This window comes from Monodelphis domestica, chromosome 7, assembly GCF_027887165.1.
Source record: "Monodelphis domestica isolate mMonDom1 chromosome 7, mMonDom1.pri, whole genome shotgun sequence".
In the NCBI taxonomy this organism is placed as follows: Eukaryota; Metazoa; Chordata; class Mammalia; order Didelphimorphia; family Didelphidae; genus Monodelphis; species Monodelphis domestica.
In genome coordinates this window covers 13,283,175-13,303,733 of record NC_077233.1, presented here as the reverse complement: position 1 = coordinate 13,303,733, position 20,559 = coordinate 13,283,175, and the positions used below count along the sequence as shown (strand labels likewise).

The window sequence follows — 20,559 nt, the reverse complement described above, 5'->3', positions numbered from 1 at the left end:
AATTGGGGAATGTCTAGGTTATAACTTATGATTGTAATGGAATACTATTGTATGGTAAAAAAATGACAAGTGGGAAAAACTCAGAAAAACCTCGAAAGACTTACATGAACTGAAGGAGAGTGAAATGAGCAGAACCTGGAGAACATTATAAACAATGACAAGAATACAATGAATAATTGTGATTAACTTATCTATTCTCAGCAGTACAATGATCTGACACTATCCCAAAGCACTCATGATAAAAGTATCATCTGCTTCCACAGAAAAAGAAATCTGAATCTGAAGCAAAGCAAACTTTTTTCATGTTCTTTCTAAATTATTTTTATATGAGTTTCCTTCCACAAAAGGATTAATATGGGGAAGTGTTTTACATGATTGCACATGTAAAATCCATAGAATGCTGCTTATCATCTCAAGAGGACAGAGGCTAGGAGGGGGAGAGGGAAAATTTGAGACAAGATTCTTTGAAAAATGTTGGAAACTTTTTACATGGAATTGGGGGGAAATAAAATAATTTTTAAATAGTGGATAAACTTTAAAAAAATAGATTCCTTTATTCACTTTCTATATTATGAGACATCTTCCTTACACATCAGCCACCTTACTCAAGGTCCTTACTACATCCACCCCCCAGTAAAGTCTCCCACCACAAACAAGAGAATGTAGATGTTAAACTCACATTTACAATGAGGAAGTCGAGACAGCACCATGCATTGGTGAAATATTTCCTAAATCCAAATGCCACCCATTTTAAGAACATTTCTAGGGTGAAAATATAGGTAAAAACCCTGTCTGTAAAATTCAGCAACTCCTTAATTTTGGGTTTTGATTGAAGGGAACAATCTTCAAATATCTGAAATGACAAAGTTTAATATTGATTATATCCATGTACTATCCTACAGAATTCACTTCTTATTCCTACTAATTATATACAGAAATCAATGGAAAATGTCAATGTGAAAAAAGCAGAGGATTTGAAGTCCAAGCACCTGGGTTCAAATCAAGATTCAGTCACTTAGGGGCAGCTAGGTTGCTCAGTGGATAGAGCATTATGCCTGGACTGGAGAGGATCTGGGTTCAAATCTGGCTTCAGGCAATTTTTAACTGTGTGACCCTGGGAAAGTCACTTAATTTCATTTGTCTAGCCCTATAAAAATCATGGTCTAGAGATGACAATAAATCTATTGTAATTCCGGAATACATCTTGGCTTGTCTGCCAAACTGTCTGACATCCATATTGTAAAAGGGAATTCTTAATCCCTTTCTTCTAATTTAACTGGGGACCTGGAGGTCCTTTTACCATAGAGAAGTGTAAAGACATACCAGCCCACAGTGAAAGGAAGTAGAAATCAGAAAGATAGGAAGTAAGGGAAGAGGGGATATAAAAGGCCAGTGCAAGGACTGAGAGGGTTTTTTTGGGGGGGATTTTTGGATCTTTTTGGGGTTGGGAGGTGATTGGTCGTTGGTCTTTGGTTGTTGGTTCGTTAGGGTTGGTTGCTGGTGGTGTGGGTTGGTGATTTGTTGGTGGTTTGTTGTTGTTAGTTGTTGGTTGGGAGAGATAGAGATAGAGATAAAGATATAGACACGGATATAGATAGAGATATAGACATAGATATATAGAGATAGAGATAGATAGATATAGAGATATAGATATAGATATAAATATATAGATATAGATATATAGATAGATGTAAATATAGATGTAGATATGGATACAGATATAGATGTGGATATAGATACGGATATGGATATAGATATAGATATGGATATGGATATAGATATAGATATGGATAGAGATAGAGATAGAGATAGAGATAGAGATAGAGATAGAGAAATATAGATGTAGATATATAGATAGATGTAAATATAGATGTAGATATGGATAGATATAGATATAGATATAGATATAGATATAGATATAGATATAGATATAGATATAGATATAGATATAGATATAGATATAGATATAGATATAGATATAGATTAGATAGATATAGATATAGATATGGATATGGATATGGATATAGATATAGATATAGATCTTCTGCCTGGTGAGCTGAGCTGAAGGGTAATCAGCTGGACTTTCTCTAACGGCAGTTAAGGGCAGTTATAGGTAGTTATGGGGTAGCTAGTTAGGTATTAGGCAATTTCTTTCTCTACCTCTTTCCTATATTTTTCTCCTTTACTATATTCATTTTACTATATTTTTTTACTATCTCTATTTTAATTAAACTAAATGGTTCATTATTAAAAGCTGCTAGAAGTTTTCTTTTCTCTGGCTTAAAGGGATAATATTGATTTACAACTCTACTATATTCTCATTAAAACTTAAGTTATTAAAAGCTGCTCTCTCTTATTTTGTCAAAACTCCTCATTTAATGCTTCCCATACAAAACTGATTTTCTGTGATTCCCATTTGTACAGAATGGGATTGTCTCTTATGAACTTGGAGGTGACCAGAGTACTGGAGTGAATCATTTTGTTTTTGGAGGCAATGAGGACCTTATCTGAACTGATTGTATTTCCTTATTCTGGCAGGTTAGAAGAGCTCTCCAGCGAGTCAAGTGACAGCTATGGAAAGCCACAAGCCTGCCTTCCATCAAGAGGCCACGGGGTTATAGAGCAGGTAAATGAGGTCTTCCCATATGGCCAGATGAGTGATTCTCTGTACACACACACACACACACACACACACACACACACACACACACACACACACACACAATCTGTGCAGAGATTTTCTAGAACAGAGGACACATTTTTTTACTAGTAGCCACGAGAAAGGATGCTCTTACCTAAAAAGTAACATGAAGCTAAGCTTGGGGAAGTGTAGTCAGTAGGAAGGCCAGGATTGTGAGAGACCTGGAGAACATGGCATATAGCCTTCCTGTTCAGCACAGGTTCTTTCCTAGAATGTGGACCTTAGAGCTCAACACAACATCCCAGGCGTGTTCTGCTCAGGGCAAAGCACACAGGTCTGTCATAACTCCCATTCTGGATATTACGCCTCTTTCAAAGCAGTCAAAGTTTTATCTTTGGGGGCATTATGTTTGCACAAGGGAAATGTTTAGTCTCGTTTGCAATGTGAAAATGGCTAGAACCACCCACATCCCACAACCATGAAGACTTAAACTAAGATACCCCTGACTGGTTCTTAACCTTTTTTTGGTTTATAGACTCCTCTGGCAGTCTGATGAAGTTTATGGACCCCTTTCTCAGAGCAATCTTTTTAAATCCATGAAATAAAATACAATGGATCAAAAAGAAAACAAATTACACTGGAATCCAGTTATCAAAATATATATATTTAAAACAAATCAGGTTAAGAATCGGCTCTTCCTTAGGAAGTAAAAGGAGAAAAGAAGGAAAAAAGGAAGGAAGGAAGGAAGGAAGGAAGGAAGGAAGGAAGGAAGGAAGGAAGGAAGGAAGGAAGGAAGGAAGGAAGGAAGGGAGGGAGGGAGGGTGGGAGGGAGGGAGGAAGGGAGGGAGGAAAAATGAGGGGGGAAAGGGAGGAAGGAAGAAAACATGCATTTATTTAATGCCTACCATGTGCCAGACATTATGCTGTGTCTGTGCTGTGTAAAGTGCTAAGCACTTTGCAAATATCTTATTTGTGTCTTCTGAACTATCCTTAGAGATTGATGCTAATTTTATTCCCATTTTGCAGATAAGGAAACCAAAGCAGATGGATGTTTGGTGACTTGCCCAGGGTCCCACAGTAAGTGTTTGAAGCTGTATTTAATCTAAGGTCTTTGAGACTCTAGCCCCAGTGTACTCCAACCACTGCACCATTGAGCTAAATTACTTAGGTCCGTTCAAACAACCATTTACCAGTGCTCCACTGCTCAGAAGAATCATGAAGATAATGAAACTCTCAAACCAGTCATGCTTGACAATTCTGTAGCAGGTTATCCTTAGTCTCAGCCAAATGATTCCAGGAGACTTTCTTACATTCAGTGCAAAGCATGGAAAGCATTTATTACAGCCTGGAAGAAAACAGAAGCATCACTCTTGTTCTGAATGATAACACATGTATACCCCAGTGGAACTGCTTGTCAGCTTCGGGAGGGAGAGGGAAGAGGGGAGGGAGAGAACATGAATCATGTAATTATGGGGAAAATTATTGTTAAAAATAAAATTATATTTAAAAATAAAAAAAATTAAAATTAAAAAAAAAGAAGCAGCCTGACTCAGGACCAGGTGGTGATGCTCGTGGGCCCTAGTGAGGCAGAAGGCATAAGTCATGATGTCCAACAGATCCAGTCATGCAGGCACATTCAGTCACTTCTCCATTTACATATATTTGAATATTTGGCATCGCCTCTCATCCACCCATCCTGGGTTCAATTATTATCCCTCTGCAAATGATTCTTCCCCATCCAGATCTGGAGAGAGGTCATGGAGGTGGAAGGACAGGATCACAGATTTTCAGCTGGAAGAGCCCCAGGTCACACAGCTATGATGTGGAAAGGGGCAGGATTTGAAACTGGATTACTAACCCCCAATTTAGTGCTCTTTCTACTCTGTCCCTTTGCTGGGATTGGGGTGGGAGGGCAATCTCCTCGCTCTGGGACATCTCACCATCCCTGTGTCCTGCTCATCCTGGAATACCCCTTCACAAGGAACGTCCCTCCACTCTCCTCTTTTCATTGAGGGGTTCACCTTGGAGCCTCCATTTCATTACAGGGCCCAGGACAATCTGCCTTCACTTCTTTCCTAGCCTCATTTCTGATTTTCTGGATGTACTGTCATTCTTCCTCCAGGAGTTCCATTCTGTATGGTTTCTTAGAATGGAAGGTCCTTGAGGGTAGAGACGATTTTTTCCCCTTGGGTTTCTATCCCAAGCATTTAGCACACTGCCTGGGAACACAGTGGTGTTTAATAAATGCTTCCTTCCTTACTTTCTTTCCTGTGGAGTTTATTGAAGAAGAGAGTGACTGGGGTAGCTACAAGGGAAAGAGAAGGGCAGGCAGTAGAAGCAGATTGCATCAAACATCGAACACTGGGGCTAAGTACATTCCTCTCATTCCACCCATTTCTTCTTTGAAAAGAGGACACAAGGAATAAAGAAAGGAAAGTGTATAAGCAAATGGGAAAGAAGGAAATACAGTTAACAATCATAACTCTTCATGTGAATGGTATAAACTACCCATGAAATGGAAGAGGACAGTAAGTGGATTGGAAAGTAGAATTCAAAAATGTCATTTAAAAGAAATACTTTTGAAATATAAAGTTTTACTCAATGTCAAAATTTAAAGGGCTGGCAATAGAAAAAATATAATTCATTTAAATATATATAAAGAGAAATTACATTATGCTGAAATACGCCATCAACAATAAATCAATACCATTATTAAATATATGTGTATTAAATATCATAGCATCTAAATATTTAAATGATAGCTTCTGTTATAGGGAGAAATAAGCAACAAAATGAATTATGGGAGACTTCAAAGTCCTCCCTTTCAGATTTACACAATTCTGACCAAAAAAAAAGAAAAAAAAAAGAAATGAAAAGGCTTGAATACAATTTTAGAAAAGTCAGATGTAACAGACCTCTGGTAATTATCGAATGAAAAAAGATTATATATTCTTTTTTCATATATATGTGTGTACATATATATACATGTTTTGATACATAAATACTTATTATTTCATATTTATATTTAAATAAGAAGATGTTAAAATAATATTTTTCAGCTCTCTTCTGGTACCTTTACAAAAACTGATTATGCATCAGGGCATAAAACCTTCACAAACAAGTGACTCCTTACCTTTGGGCAAACATCTCTCAGGCCCCTTTGGTGGTAGCATTTCAGGAACCAACAAAACTAGATCCTTTAGATCAATGGTGCTGCAATCTGAGAGGTAGCTGGTGACATCAAAGCTCTACAAAAGAGAAGCATAAGAAAAGGGAGAAAGCCATTGAGCCACAGGCCTCATCACAGCTACAGATGATGAGAGAAACAGCTGGCTCCAGTGGTCAGAGATGAAGCAACACAAGCATTCAGTTTCCTGGAAAGCTTTCTGAGTAGTCAGGGCAGCTAGGTAGCATAGTGGATAGTACACCAGGCCTGGAGACAGGAGTGCCCTCAGATACTTCCTAGCTGAACCCTGGGTGAGTCATTAATCTCCATTGCCTTGCCCTTAACATTCTTTTGCCCTGGAACCATTCTTAGAAAGAAGGTAAGAGTCTATACTACTTGCCCAGGGCCAAGAACAGCCCAACTCCCAGACAGAAGCCATCATTTTCTCTGCTCTGGGAAAAAAGATGCAAGTAACCTAAAAATGAAATTTCCCCACACTAGTTACCCTCATGATACGTTGCGTCCCCTGAGAGGGCTTGATGAGAGGCAGTGGAATGGAGTGAATGAAGTGGTAGACTTGAAGCCAGGGTAGCCTGGACTTGAATTCTGCCCCTAATTCCTACTGGCTACACAACCACAGACAAACTTCTGGAGTTCAGCTTCCTCATTTGTAAGCAGGAATCAATCATATTTGGAGCACCTGCCTCACAGGGTCAGCTAGTCAGTCAGCAAACATTTGTGGAGCATCTACTATGTGCCAGGTACTTTGCTAAGCCTTGGAGATACAAAAAAACAAACAAACAAACAAAAAAAGCAAAAACCCAGTCCCTTCCCCAAGGAACTCCCAATCTAATGGAGAAAACAGATACTGACAAAGAAGCTCTTATCAGGATGAAGTGGAGATCACTCATCAAGAGAAGAAAGGCACAAGAATGAAGAAGGATTGGGAAAGGCTTCCTTTGGAAAGTGAGCTTTTAGCTGGGATAAAAGGAAGCCAAGGTGTGGAGATAAGAGGAGCATTCCAGGCATGGGGGTCACTGTCCAGTGTCTCTGGCTGAAGGGACCCAAGGAGGCTGGTGTCACGGGATCATCGTGTGAGAGTACTGCAAATCAAGGAGGGGGCCAGGTTGTGAAGGGGATTTGGGGTTGGATTCTGGAGTGAGAGGAGTGTGTTGAATGGGGGATTGGCGGAATGGAGTCGATTGATGGATTACATGGTCTTATTTTTAATTTAAGAAGATTAATTTGGCAGCAGAGTGAAGAAGAGCGGACTGGACTGGGGAGATTGTTGAGGCAGCCAAACCAACCATTAGCCCATTGCAAAAGTGCAGGCATTCGTCCAAGAGACTCTTTGTTGAGGATGGCACCTAGGGCTGAGCCTGGGTGGCCCGGAGGATGGCACGACTCTCAGCAGACAGGGAAGTTTGGCAGTGAGGTCTATTTTGGCAGGTAGATAATGCAGTCAGTGTTGGACTTAATAGCGACAGGACATCCAGTTTGCTATGTGCAATAGGCAGCTGGCAGTGTGAGTGTGGAGGTGAAGAGAAAGTTTAGGGCTGGACAAATAGAATTGGGCATCAGATTAAAGATGACAAATAAATCCATAGAAGCTCGAGATCATCAGGCGGTTCTTGTAAATGAGAGGAGGGATCTTACAATGCAATACAAATGTCTTATTATTGCCATATTCTGTGGCACGCCTCAGTCTTTGGACTCCAAAGCCACATGAGGGTACATCAATAGATGATAATGCACAAAGACAATCGTCATTCTAGGCTTCCGAGAGACTGCCACTATTCTGTGGAAGGGGAAAGCGCATCCTTTTACCTCCAAAAAAAGGGCTCAGACCACCATAAACTATCCATATGTTAATGGAATGCTTCCTTTTGTCCATTCTCCTCACTCCATGGTCCAAGTTGGACATTAAAAGATCATTAGAGTCCCATTCTCCATTAGGGATGGGAGGAATCTTTGAGATGATTAAATCCACCTCCTCATTTGATTAATAAAGAAATTGAAACCCAGAGAAGGTAACTGACTTACCCAAGGTCACATAGCTAGTAAATGGCAGCACCAGAATTTGACCCAAGTGTTCAGAGTCCAAACTCAAGACTTTTCATTATATTATGCTACCGCTAAGTAACAGAGCCACATGATAGAGAATACTCCTCCTGCCTCCCTAAGAACATGGAAAGAAAAGCTAGCCTCGTGGCCTAGGCAGGGAAGGTTCGGTCACCAAAGTCTGTATGCTTTAGTCATAAAAGAAATACAAATTTCAATTCTTTAAAAAACCCTTTTCTTTCTGTTGTCCACACTGGCCTGCATTACTCCCAAGGTGTTCCCACTTTGGGTTATCAGGAGACGAGCAGAAAGTTAGAATGTGAGGGTTTCCTGTAGATTTTACTTTTAGGTTGTTCATCTGATAGACTTACCTCTCTTAATTTTGGTGCTGCCAATTCAGGGCCATCTTCAAAAAATACATCAATGTCTCCACTCGTGGCTCCAGGACTGACACATTCTTTTTCTGCCTGCCACAAAAATCCACAAACAAGTCAGATTTCTTCTTGGACATCTTATTTGTTTCAAAGCAAGTTAATAAGCAACATGAAATAGAAGAGATAAAGGGGAAAAGACTATTTTTTTATTTTTGGTAGTAATGCTTTATTATGCATCCTAGAGGATAAAATTTTAGATCAGCACCATAATTAATTTTCTTTTTTCTTTTTTAAATTTTTATTTAGAATATTTTCCTATAACTACATAATTCATGCTCTTTCCTTCTCCTCCTCCCAATCTCCTCCTGTAGCCAATGAGCAATTCCACTGGGTTTTACATGTGTCATTAATCAAGACCTATTTCCATATTATTAATATTTGCATTAGGGTGATCTACATCCCCAATCATATCCCCTTCAACCCATGTGATCTGTCAGTTATTTTTCTTCTGTGTTTCTACTCCTACTTCCTCTGGATGTGGATGGTGTTCTTTCTCACAAGTCCCTTGGAATTTTCCTGGATTATTGCATTGCTGCTAGTAGAGAAGTCCATTACATTCAATTGTACCACAGTGTATCAGTCTCTGTGTACAATGTTCTCCTGGTTCTGCTCCTTTCACTCTGCATCAGCTCATGGAGGTTGTTCCAGTTCACATGGAATCCCTCCATTTCTTTATCCCTTTCAGCACAATAATATTCCATAGTCATTAGATAGAACCATTTCCCAATCTATGGACCCCCCCCCATTTTCCAATTTTTTGCCACCACTAAGAGCACAGCTATGAATATTTTTGTACAAGTCTCTTTCCTTATGATCTCTTTGGGTTATAAACCTAGCACTGGTATGGCTGGATCAAAGAGCAGGCATTCATTTAAAGCCCTTTGTGCATAGTTCCAAATTGCCATCCAGAATGGTTTGACCAATTCACAACTGCACCAGCAGTCCCAATTTTGCCATACCCCTTGAACATTTATCACTTTACTTTGCTGCCATATTGGCCAGTCTGCTAGGTGTGAGGTGGTACCTCAGAGTTTGCATTTCTCTAATCAGGAGGGATTTATAACACTTTTTCATGTGCTTATTGATAGTTTTGATTTCATCCTGTGAAAACTGCCTATTCATGCCCCTTGACCATTTATCGATTAGGGAATGGCTTTATTTTTTGTATATTTGACTTAGTTCCTTATATATTTGGGAAATTAAACCTTTGTCAGAGAGTTTTGTCATAAAAATGTTCTCCTGATTTGTTGCTTTCCTTCTAATTTTGGTTGCATTGGCTTTGTTTGTACAACACCTTTTTTAATTCAATATAATCAGAGTCATTCATTTTACATTTTGCACTGTTCTCTATCTCTTGCTTAATTAATTCCTTCCTCTCCCACAGATCTGACAGGTATACTAATCTATGTTCACTTCCTTTATTTATGATTTCATTATTTTTAACATCATTGACCCATTTTGAATTTATCTTTGTATAGGGTGTAAAATATTGATCTAAACCTAATTTTCCACATATTGTTTTCCAATTTTCTCAGAATTTTTTGTCAAATAGTAAGTTCTTGTCCAAAAAGCTGGGGTCTTTGGGTTTATTGAATACTAGCTTACTGAGGTCATTTACCTAATCTATTCCATTGATCTACGCCTCTGTCTCTTATGAAAAAATTAAAGTATATCTCTACTAATAAAATTATTATATTTTATGAGGTTTATTAAGGATCATTAGAAATCAAGGAATAAAGAGGATACAAAATAAAAACTATATGCCTATGGATAGTTAGCCATTTTCAAAATTTTCCCCACCTTACCACCATCACTGCTCATGCTACATCATGCAAAAAAGAGAGAGAGAGAGAGTGGGAGGCTTTAATGCCAGTTAAATACCAATCCTTATCTTGCCAATGTGGAGATGCAGGAGAGATTATAGAGAATTCTGGGAAATACCAAGGATTTCTGGGGAATGAAGTCTAGGGTTCAAAATCTCCATTTATACATCCCCGCCCCGAGACCCACAGAAGACTAGTCTCTCCAGTGGGTCTTGCAAACATACCAGCTATGAAATGACAATAATTTGAAGATAAAATGAAAAGAGAACAAAACCAATAATTGCTAGGTGCATTGACAAAAAGCCAGTTAGGGGGAAGTCCCCTTTGGTGTAAGAGTTTACATACAAAACAAATGCATTAAAATCCACACAGTTCAAATCACCACATCTCAAAGTTCACTCTGGATCTTCTGGTGCAGCATGTGGTCTGTGGAGGCATCTTCATGGTGCCTTCTCCAAACAGTTTACTCTCTGGATTCGGAGAGGTAGCATGTTTCTTATCCTAAAATTACTCCCAAAAGGAATTTAAACTTTGCAATTTAGAATAATAATAATTTATACATACCCCCCACCCCGAAGAGGGTGATTGAAAAAAACAGGGATCACTTAGGGATGCATGGATGAGTTATGAGGTTCTTGCCAATCAATTGGCAAGAGAAATAAAAAATATTTTAAAAATCCAAATAAAAAAATAAGTTCTGGATGAAATATAGACTATCAAAGCCTTATATGTAAAAATTCTAAGTAAAGGAAAAAATAAATCTATAATAGGTCCTTGAATCAAGGGCCCAATTAAATTATGCATTTACCCAATCAGTAGCCAGGACTATAGAAAGTTTGCCACACTATGAAAGACAGAAAAGGGACTAGATTATAGGAGTCAGGTAGGAGCCCAAGTTGAGATATTTGGTAGAATGTGAGACAAAGAAGACCTGCCTTTAACATATTAAACAACCACAACCTCACCCCCCAAACAAGTTCAAGTCTTCTTGTCTTGGCTCAAAATTTTCATCAATCCCACTGGGATTGGTTGGTCTCTTTGACCCGGTGCTTGATTGGCACTATGCAGTTTAGCTTTGTGCTTCTTTGGTACTGTGCAATGGCTTTTTTTTTTCTATTCTTTTGTCCTGGAGTCAGACAGAATCGTTAAGCAAAGTCCCATAAAATTTTTAAACAATTAATGGCACCATTTTTATGGTCTCAAGCTTTTTGGGTATGCATTGACATTATAGAAAATATATTTTAAACTTATATTACTGTAAATTCAAAAAAAGTTAAAGAAAATCTTCTCAATACTGGTGACATGTGCTTCAAATACAAAAAGGAGAGAAAAAAATCGTGATGTGCTTCAAATACAAAAAGAAGAGAAAATAATATATTGCCCATGCAAGCAAAAACAATAATAAGAGTTTTAAAAATCAAAAATATAGCTTATAATCATTGACACAATGTGTCAGCTAAGAAAATGTAGAATACAAAAGTTTCTTACAAAAAATGAGATACATTTCCTCTTCAAACCTGGCCATGATCCACTGAAAGTGCAAAGTAAATGATTTTCTCAAAGTAACATTTTTTTATAAAGAACAGTAGTACAGCATGTAACGCACATTCAAAAAGTATCAATATCCCCAATGTTGTAATAGCCCATTTAATGACAATTGCAAACAAACTCACTATCATATTTTACACGAGTCTGCTGTATGACAAATAAAGAAAAAAACCTTAGAAGCTAATGGATAATTGTCACAAGTTTTACATGTGTAGTAATGTTTCAACCTTGGCTGAGATATTTCAAAGAAATCTATTACTGCCATCATTACAAAAATGTGGCAGAGGGTCTAGAAAAAAAACAAACCTCTGTACTGTTGATGTTGGGTATAAAAATGCCACCAAGAATTGGTAAAGTGAGCTGAGGAGTTACAAATGAGAGAGGCTCCTCTTTTGGGAGGCATCCAGGGGCACCATGCCCCAGGATCAACTTCCCAGCTCCTTTGGTATGAGACTGTAATGTCCCATTGGGAGGTGGGGATTATAATTGTACTTTGCTTCAGCTACTAAAATGGACCATACCTCCTGTTAGAGGCAGACAAAATGATCAAAGTTGTTGGAAAAAATCTTAAATCCTGTCTAAAGACCCCTTAAAATCAATTTGAGATATTTCGCTCTTTAAATTTTCCAAAGGTTGTTATACAATTGTAACCAGTTTTGATGAAGTCCATTCATCCTCTATGTGACAATATACAAAGCCAAAATAGAAAAAAAAAAAAAAAGCTTGCTTTTTTATATGGGCTTATTCAATGATATTTGTTCAGTAGTTATAGGGGGAAAGCAACAGAATATAACAGTAGTTAAAACTCAGTACATTAAAATGATTCAGTGTAACAGAATAGTTTTGAATACATTAATATATGAACTGAAAACCACAAAAATCTTAAACGCAACAGTCAGCAAAATACAATAAAAAATGCAGAGGCTTTAATAAAACATTGGAGTCTGGGACTTCCGGTCAAGATGGAAGCTTTGAAGAAGCAAAAGTTCAGACCTCTGAAAACCCTTCCTTACTGATCACAAACCGAATGCTCCTAAAATTCAAACTTAACAACAGAACAGAGCCAGGGAACCCTCCTTCTGGACTCAAATCAAAAGGTACGCCCCCCCAAAAGCCAGAATCCTAAAACACTTGGGTCTAAGGGGAAGGCAGAAGGAAGGTCCCAGGACCCCTCCCCCCCCAACCCAGAGCACTGAGCCCACAGCAGCAGCAGGAACCTCAGGGTCAGCAAAAGTGCTGTTCTGAAGGACACACTTTGAAAGAAACCTGGGCCAGTCTCAGGGCATCCAACACAGATGGCAGGGAAGCAGCCTGAGAGAGATGGGGGGAGCCTGTAGCCCCCTGGCTGGGTCCTTCCATTGGAGTCTCACCGGAGGTTTTTGCCTCGAGGCATATCCAGACCAACACAGCTGAACCTAATCCCATCAGGAGCCCTCAGAGCTCAAGGAGGCCAGGACCCCTTCCCCCTTAGAGTGCAGCGCCCTCTGAAAGGACAGGAACCTCAGGGCCAGCAAAGGCACTGAGGTACCTTGCAGACAGTGCTGTGCCAGGCTCGGAGCATGGAAGTAAGGCAGTGGAGAAGCAACTGGAGGGAACTGAGAGCAGTAACACCCGAAATACCGGCAGGCAGAGGAGGGCAGACCCTGGGCTTCCCCAGGAAGACAGTGCAGCTGTGGAGAATGGACAATTTGCCTGGGGCTAAAGCCTCGGACCATCACACAGATACACTAAGAGCCAGTCCTCCTCACTCAGATTTCTGACTGGAAAGGGGAAGAAAAACCATACATATGGCAAACAGTACAGAAGCGCAAAAGCCTCCAAAAACCAAGAAAAGCAATAAGAAGGGGGTGACTTTGGACACATTTTATGGAGCAAAAATACAAAATACAGAAGAGGTAGAAGAGGAAACACAAACAAATGCTCCAAAACCTTCAAAAGGAAATGGAAATTCTCCACAAACTCTTGAAGAATTTAAATCAGAAATTATCAAAAAGATGGAAGCCTTCTGGCAGGAAAAATGGGAAACAATGCAAAAGGAACTCAGCAATCTGAGAGACCAAAATATGCAAATGCAGAAATAGCTCAAAGCCTCAAAAAACAGGTCAGACCAAACTGAAAAGGAAAACCAGTCTTTAAAGGTCAGAATCAGGCAACTGGAAGACAATGATCAAAAAAGGGCAAGAATTAATAAAGCAAAGTCAAAAGATTAAAGAATTAGAAAATAACATAAAATATCTCACTGACAAGGTGACATACCTGGAAAACAGAGGAAGGAGAGACAATATGAGAATCATTGGTCTACCAGAAAAGCCAGAAATAAACAGTAATCTTGATATCATAATACATGATATCTTCAAAGAAAACTGCCCAGAGATTCTAGAACAAGGGGACAAAATATGCATTCACAGAACACCCTCTACACTAAATTCCCAAAAGACAACTCCCAGGAATGTAATTGCCAAATTCCAAAGCTTCCAAGCAAAAGAAAAAATCTTACAAGAAGCCAGAAAAAGACAATTTAGATATAAAGGAACACCAATCAGGGTCACACAAGCCCTAGCAATTTCCACTCTGAATGACCGTAAGGCATGGAACATGATATTCAGAAAAGCAAGAGAGCTGGGTCTTCAACCAAGAATCGGCTATCCATCAAAATGGACTATAAACATCCAGGGGAAAGTATGGGCATTCAACAAAATACAAGATTTCCAAGTGTTTGAAAAGAAAAGACCAGAGCTCTGTGGAAAGTTTGACATCCAAACACAAACACCAAGAGAAACATGAAAAGGTAAATATGAAGGAAAGGGAAAAGGAGAAAAATGTTATCTTTTTCTTTTATTCAAACTCTCTTCTATAAGGACTACATTTTATATCAAATTATATATATATATATATATTAATATGTGGGGAAATGTAATGTGTAACTCTCAAAAATTGTATGCATCATTAGAGTAGTAAGAAGAATCACACAAAGGAAAAGTTTGGGGCATCAAGATGATATGGAGAAAGGGGGGATAGAAAGAAAAAGGGAGGGGGAATCATTGATGGTACTAAGATATACTCCAAGAAATAGGAAAAAAACCTAAATAGAATAATCTTTCTCACACAAAAATACACATGGGAAGGGGAGGGGAAGAATTCTATAAGAAGGAGAGGAAGAGAGTTTTTATTTGATCCTTACTCTCAAAGAAATCAACTCTGAGATGGAAGAGCATCCAGATCCATTGGGATCTTGAATTTTATTTTATCCAACAGGGTAAAAGAATAGGGAAAACCAAGGGGGAAGGGGGGAGGGAGAACAAAAAGGGATGGAAGGAGAAGTGGGGGGGAAGGGAACAAAAAGGGAGGGGCTAGAAAGGGAAACATATCAAGGGAGGGGAATAGGGGGACTGATTTAAAGTAAATCACTGGCTTAAAAGGTTATAGCTAAAGAATAAAGGTCAGAATTAGGGGAAGTTATCAAAATGCCAGGGAGTCCACAAGTGATTATCATAACTTTGAACATGAATGGGATGAACTCATCCATAAAACGTAGACGAATAGCAGAATGGATTAGAATCCAAAACCCTACCATATGTTTCTTCAAGAAACACACATGAGGTGGGTAGACACTCACAAGGTCAGAATTAAAGGCTGGAGGAAGACCTTCTGGGCCTCATCTGATAGAAAGAAGGCAGGAGTTGCAATTATGATATCTGACAAAGCCAAAGCAAAAATAGACCTGATTAAAAGGGATAGGGAAGGTAAATATATTTTGTTAAAAGGGATTATAGATAATGAGGAAATATCACTAATCAACATGTATGCACCAAATAGTATAGCACCCAAATTTCTAATGGAGAAACTAGGAGAATTGGAGGAAATAGACAGTAAAACCATATTAGTGGGAGATTTGAACCAAACACTATCAAATTTAAATAAATCAAATCAAAAAATAAATAAGAAAGAGGTAAAAGAAGTGAATGAAATCTTAGAAAAATTAGAGTTAATAGACATATGGAGAAAAATAAATAGGGACAAAAAGGAATACACCTTCTTCTCAGCACCACATGGCACATTCACAAAGACTAACCATACACTAGGTCACAGAAACATGGCATACAAATGCAGAAAAGCAGAAATAATAAATGCAGCCCTTTCAGATCACAAGGCAATAAAAATAATGATTAGTAAGGGTACATGGAGAACCAAATCAAAAATTAATTGGAAATTAAACAATATGATACTCCAAAATCGGTTAGTTAGAGAACAAATCATAGAAACAATTAATAATTTCATCGAGGAAAATGACAATGGTGAGACATCCTTTCAAACCTTATGGGATGCAGCCAAAGCAGTAATCAGAGGGAAATTCCTAACCCTGAGTGCATATATTAACACATTAAGGAGGGCAGAGATCAATGAATTGGAAATGCAAATCAAAAAACTTGAAAGTGAACAAATTAAAAACCCCTAGAAGAAAACCAAACTAGAGATCCTAAAGATTAAGGGAGAAATTAATAAAATTGAAAGTGATAGTACTATTGAACTAATAAATAAGACTAGAAGCTGGTACTTTGAAAAAACAAACAAAATAGACAAAGTACTGATCAATCTAATTTTTAAAAAGGAAAGAAGAAAAGCAAATTAACAGCATCAAAGATGAAAAGGGGACATCACCTCCAATGAAGAGGAAATTAAGGCAATAATTAAAAATGACTTTGCCCAATTGTATGGCAATAAATATACCAATCTAGGCAATATGGATGAATATTTACAAAAATATAAACTGCCTAGACTAATAGAAGAAGAAATAGAATTCTTAAATAATTCCATATCAGAAAATGAAATCCAACAGGCCATCAAAGAACTCCCTAAGAAAAAATCCCCAGGGTCTGATGGATTCACAAGTGAATTCTGTCAAACATTCAAAGAACAGGTAATCCCAATTCTATACAAACTATTTGACATAATAAGCAAAGAGGGAGTTCTACCAAATTCCTTTTATGACACAAACATGGTACTGATTCCAAAGCCAGGCAGGTCAAAAACAGAGAAAGAAAACTATAGACCAATCTCCCTAATGAATATAGGTGCAAAAATCGTAAATAGGATACTAGCAAAAAGACTCCAGCAAGTGATCAGAAGGGTCATCCACCATGATCAAGTAGGATTTATACCAGGGATGCAGGGCTGGTTCAGTATTAGGAAAACCATCCACATAATTGAACATGTCAACAAGCAAACCAACAAAAATCGCATGTTTACTTCAATAGACACAGAAAAAGCCTTTGATAAAATACAACATCCATTCCTATTAAAAACACTAGAAAGCATAGAAATAGGAGGGTCATTCCTAAAAATAATAAACAGTATATATCTAAAACCATCAGCTAATATCATCTGCAATGGGGATAAACTAGATGCATTCCCAATAAGATCAGGAGTGAAACAAGGATGCCCATTATCACCTCTATTATTTGACATTGTACTAGAAACACTAGCAGTAGCAATTAGAGAAGAAAAAGAAATTGAAGGCATTAAAATAGGCAAGGAGGAGACCAAGTTATCACTCTTTGCAGATGACATGATGGTCTACTTAAAGAATTCTAGAGATACAACCAAAAAGCTAATTGAAATAATCAACAACTTTAGCAAAGTTGCAGGATACAAAATAAACCCACATAAGTCATCAGCATTTCTATATATTTCCAACACAGCTCAGCAGCAAGAACTAGAAAGAGAAATCCCATTCAAAATCACCTTAGACAAAATAAAATACTTAGGAATCTATCTCCCGTGACAAACACAGGAACTATATGAACACAACTACAAAACATTCTCCACACAATTAAAACTAGACTTGAGCAATTGGAAAAACATTAACTGCTCATGGGTAAGACAAGCAAATATAATAAAAATGACCATCCTATCCAAACTTATTTCTCTGTTTAGTGCCATACCCATTGAACTTCCAAAATTTTTTTTTACTGATTTAGAAAAAAACATAACAAAGTTCATTTGGAAGAACAAAGGATCAAGGATATCCAGGGAAATAATGGAAAAAATACAAAGGAAGGGGGCCTTGCACTCCCAGATCTCAAACTATATTACAAAGCAGCGGTCATCAAAACAATTTGGTACTGGCTAAGAGACAGAAAGGAGGATCAGTGGAATAGACTTGGGGTAAGCAAGGCAGTCTATGATAAGCCCAAAGATCCCAGCTTTTGGGACAAAAATCCACTATTTGATAAAAAAACTTCTGGGAAAATTGGAAGACAGTATGGGAGAGATTAGGTTTGGATCAACACCTCACACCCCACACCAAGATAAATTCAGAATGGGTGACTGACTTGAACTTAAAGATGGAAACTATAAATAAATTAGGAGAACATAGAATAGTATACATGGCAGACCTTTGGGAAGGGAAAGATTTTAAAACCAAGCAAGACTTAGAAAGAGTCACAAAATGTAAAATAAATAATTTTGACTACATCAAATTAAAAAGGTTTTGTACAAACAAAGCCAATGCAACTAAAATCAGAAGGGAATCAACAAATTGGGAAACAATCTTCATAAAAACCTCTGACAAAGGTTTAATTACTCAAATTTACAAAGAGATAAATCAATTGTACAAAAAATCAAGCCACTCTCCAATTGATAAATGGACAAGTTACATGAATAGGCAGTTTTCAGATAAAGAAATCAAAATTATTAATAAGCACATGAAAAGGTGTTCTAAATCTCTTATAATCAGAGAGATGCAAATCGAAACAACTCTGAGGTATCACCTCAAACACAGCAGATTGGCTAACATGACAGCAAAGGTAAGTAATGAATGCTGGTGGGGATGTGGCAAAGTAGGGACATTAATTCATTGCTGGTGGGATTGTGAATTGATCCAACCACTCTGGAGGGCAATTTGGAACTATTCCCAAAGGGCAATAAAATAATGTCTGCTCTTTGATCCAGCCATAGCACTACTGGGTTTGTACCCCAAAGAGGCAATAAGTAAAAAGACTTGTACAAGAATATTCATAGCTGCACTCTTTGTGGTGGCCAAAAATTGGAAAATGAGGGGTTGCCCTTCAATTGGAGAATGGCTGAACAAATTGTGGTATATGTTGGTGATGGAATACTATTGTGCTAAAAGGAATAATAAAGTGGAGGAATTCCATGGAGACTGGAACAACCTCTAGGAAGTGATGCAGAGCGAAAGGAGCAGAACCAGGAGAACATTGTACACAGAGACTGATACACTGTGGTACAATCGAACATAATGGACTTCTCTATTAGTGTCAATGCAATGTCCCTGAACAATCTGCAGGGACCTAGAAGAAAAAAACACTATCCACAAGCAGAGGACAAACTGTGGGAGTAGAAACACCGAGGAAAAGCAACTGCTTGACTACAGGAGTTGAGGGGTTATGACTGAGGAGAGACTCCAAATGAACACTCTAATACAAATACCAACAACAAGGAAATGGGTTCAAATCAAGAACACATGTGATACCCAGTGGAATCGCGCATTGGCTATGGGAGAGGTGGGGGGGGGGGGAGGAAAAGAAAATGATCTTTGTCTCCAATGAATAATGTTTGGAAATGACCAAATAAAATAATGTTTAAAAAAAAATTGTTGTCTGAAAAGTCTTAAAAATTTCACCTCCAATCTCTTTAAAGTTCAGTTTTTTATCCATTGAGATTACTTTTATCAGCACTGTGGGATCGCCCATAGTGAGGGAGAACATGGGTTTTAGGAATCTCAAACTGAATTAATCTGAGAGACTGGGCAGGCCAGAATGGTAAAGAGTTGCAGGGAGATTAATTTCTTTCCTGAAACTCAGGCAAGATAAAGAAAAGTATCAGTGCCTTCATGAAAAAACATCCTGAATCTGGAAGTTGTTTGAAATAGGTAATGCACTGCTCTCTCATAAAATACACCATGCTTGTAATCGACTTTCTGTTTGGAAAACTCTCTTCCTTCTCCTTGCCCCATCCCAAGGTCCCCCACCATGTGGAGGCTAATTGTATTCTAAGGAAAAAACACCCCAGTTTTTACCAGTTGGTTTGTGATTACCAGCAGCCTGGGTCCTGGGGCTAGGACTGGGGTTGGATGAGCGATCTGGATCATAGGCGGGAGATCAGGAGTAGAGTTGCGGGGGCCTGAGGCTGGGGCCAGGGCCAGGGCCAGGGCTGGGGATGGGTGAGCAATCTGGGTCAAGGTCAGGAGTGGATGGCTGGAGGCAGGAGCCAGCAGAAGAAGCAGGATCAGGAGCAAGAAAAGCAAGTCGCTGGGATTTAGCTGCAGGAATGAGCTGAATCAGGAGAAGCTGCTTTGTGAGGGTGGGCTAAAAGCCTTGGCAGGAGAAACGTGGCTTAAAAAAATTATCTAGGCTATCTTTAAAAAATTATTTTGAGAAGTTCTCATCTGACCAGTGGTTGCCAAACTAAAAATTAATTTTATCTCTAATAATAAAATTATTATATTTTGTGAGGTTTATTAAGGATCATTAGATATCAAGTAATAAATGGGGTCACAAAATAAAAACCACGTGCCCATGGCTGGTTAGCCATTTTCTAATTTTCCCCACCTTACCACCATCACTGCTCATGCTACGTCACACAGGAAGAGAGAGAGAGAGAGAGAGAGAGAGAGAGAGAGAGAGAGAGAGAGAGAGAGAGAGAGAGCATGGGAGGTGTTAGTGCCAGTTAAATACCAATTGTGATCTTGTCAACATGGAGACACAGGAGAGATTATAGGGAATTCTGGGAAATACCAAGGACTTCTGGGAAATGAAGTCTAGGGTTCAAAATCCCCATTTATACACTTAGGTAATACCATATAATTTTGATGACAAGAATATTCATTTTAAGAGTTAGAAGACTTGGGGATACATTCGAGATCTG

At 38.4% G+C, this 20,559-nt stretch overlaps 1 protein-coding gene across 1 annotated transcript in view; it reads right to left on the bottom strand.

Annotated features, from left to right (window-relative positions):
* Window positions 1-20,559, bottom strand: part of SCN11A (sodium voltage-gated channel alpha subunit 11) — a 130,893-nt gene that overhangs the window by 45,886 nt on the left and 64,448 nt on the right. The window contains exons 15-18 of the mRNA XM_056804223.1: window positions 8,240-8,335; window positions 5,775-5,889; window positions 3,832-3,986; window positions 680-853 (exon numbers count right to left, since the gene is read on the bottom strand). Coding sequence (XP_056660201.1) covers window positions 680-853; window positions 3,832-3,986; window positions 5,775-5,889; window positions 8,240-8,335 — 540 coding nt within the window. The remainder of the gene's footprint in view (window positions 1-679; window positions 854-3,831; window positions 3,987-5,774; window positions 5,890-8,239; window positions 8,336-20,559) is intronic.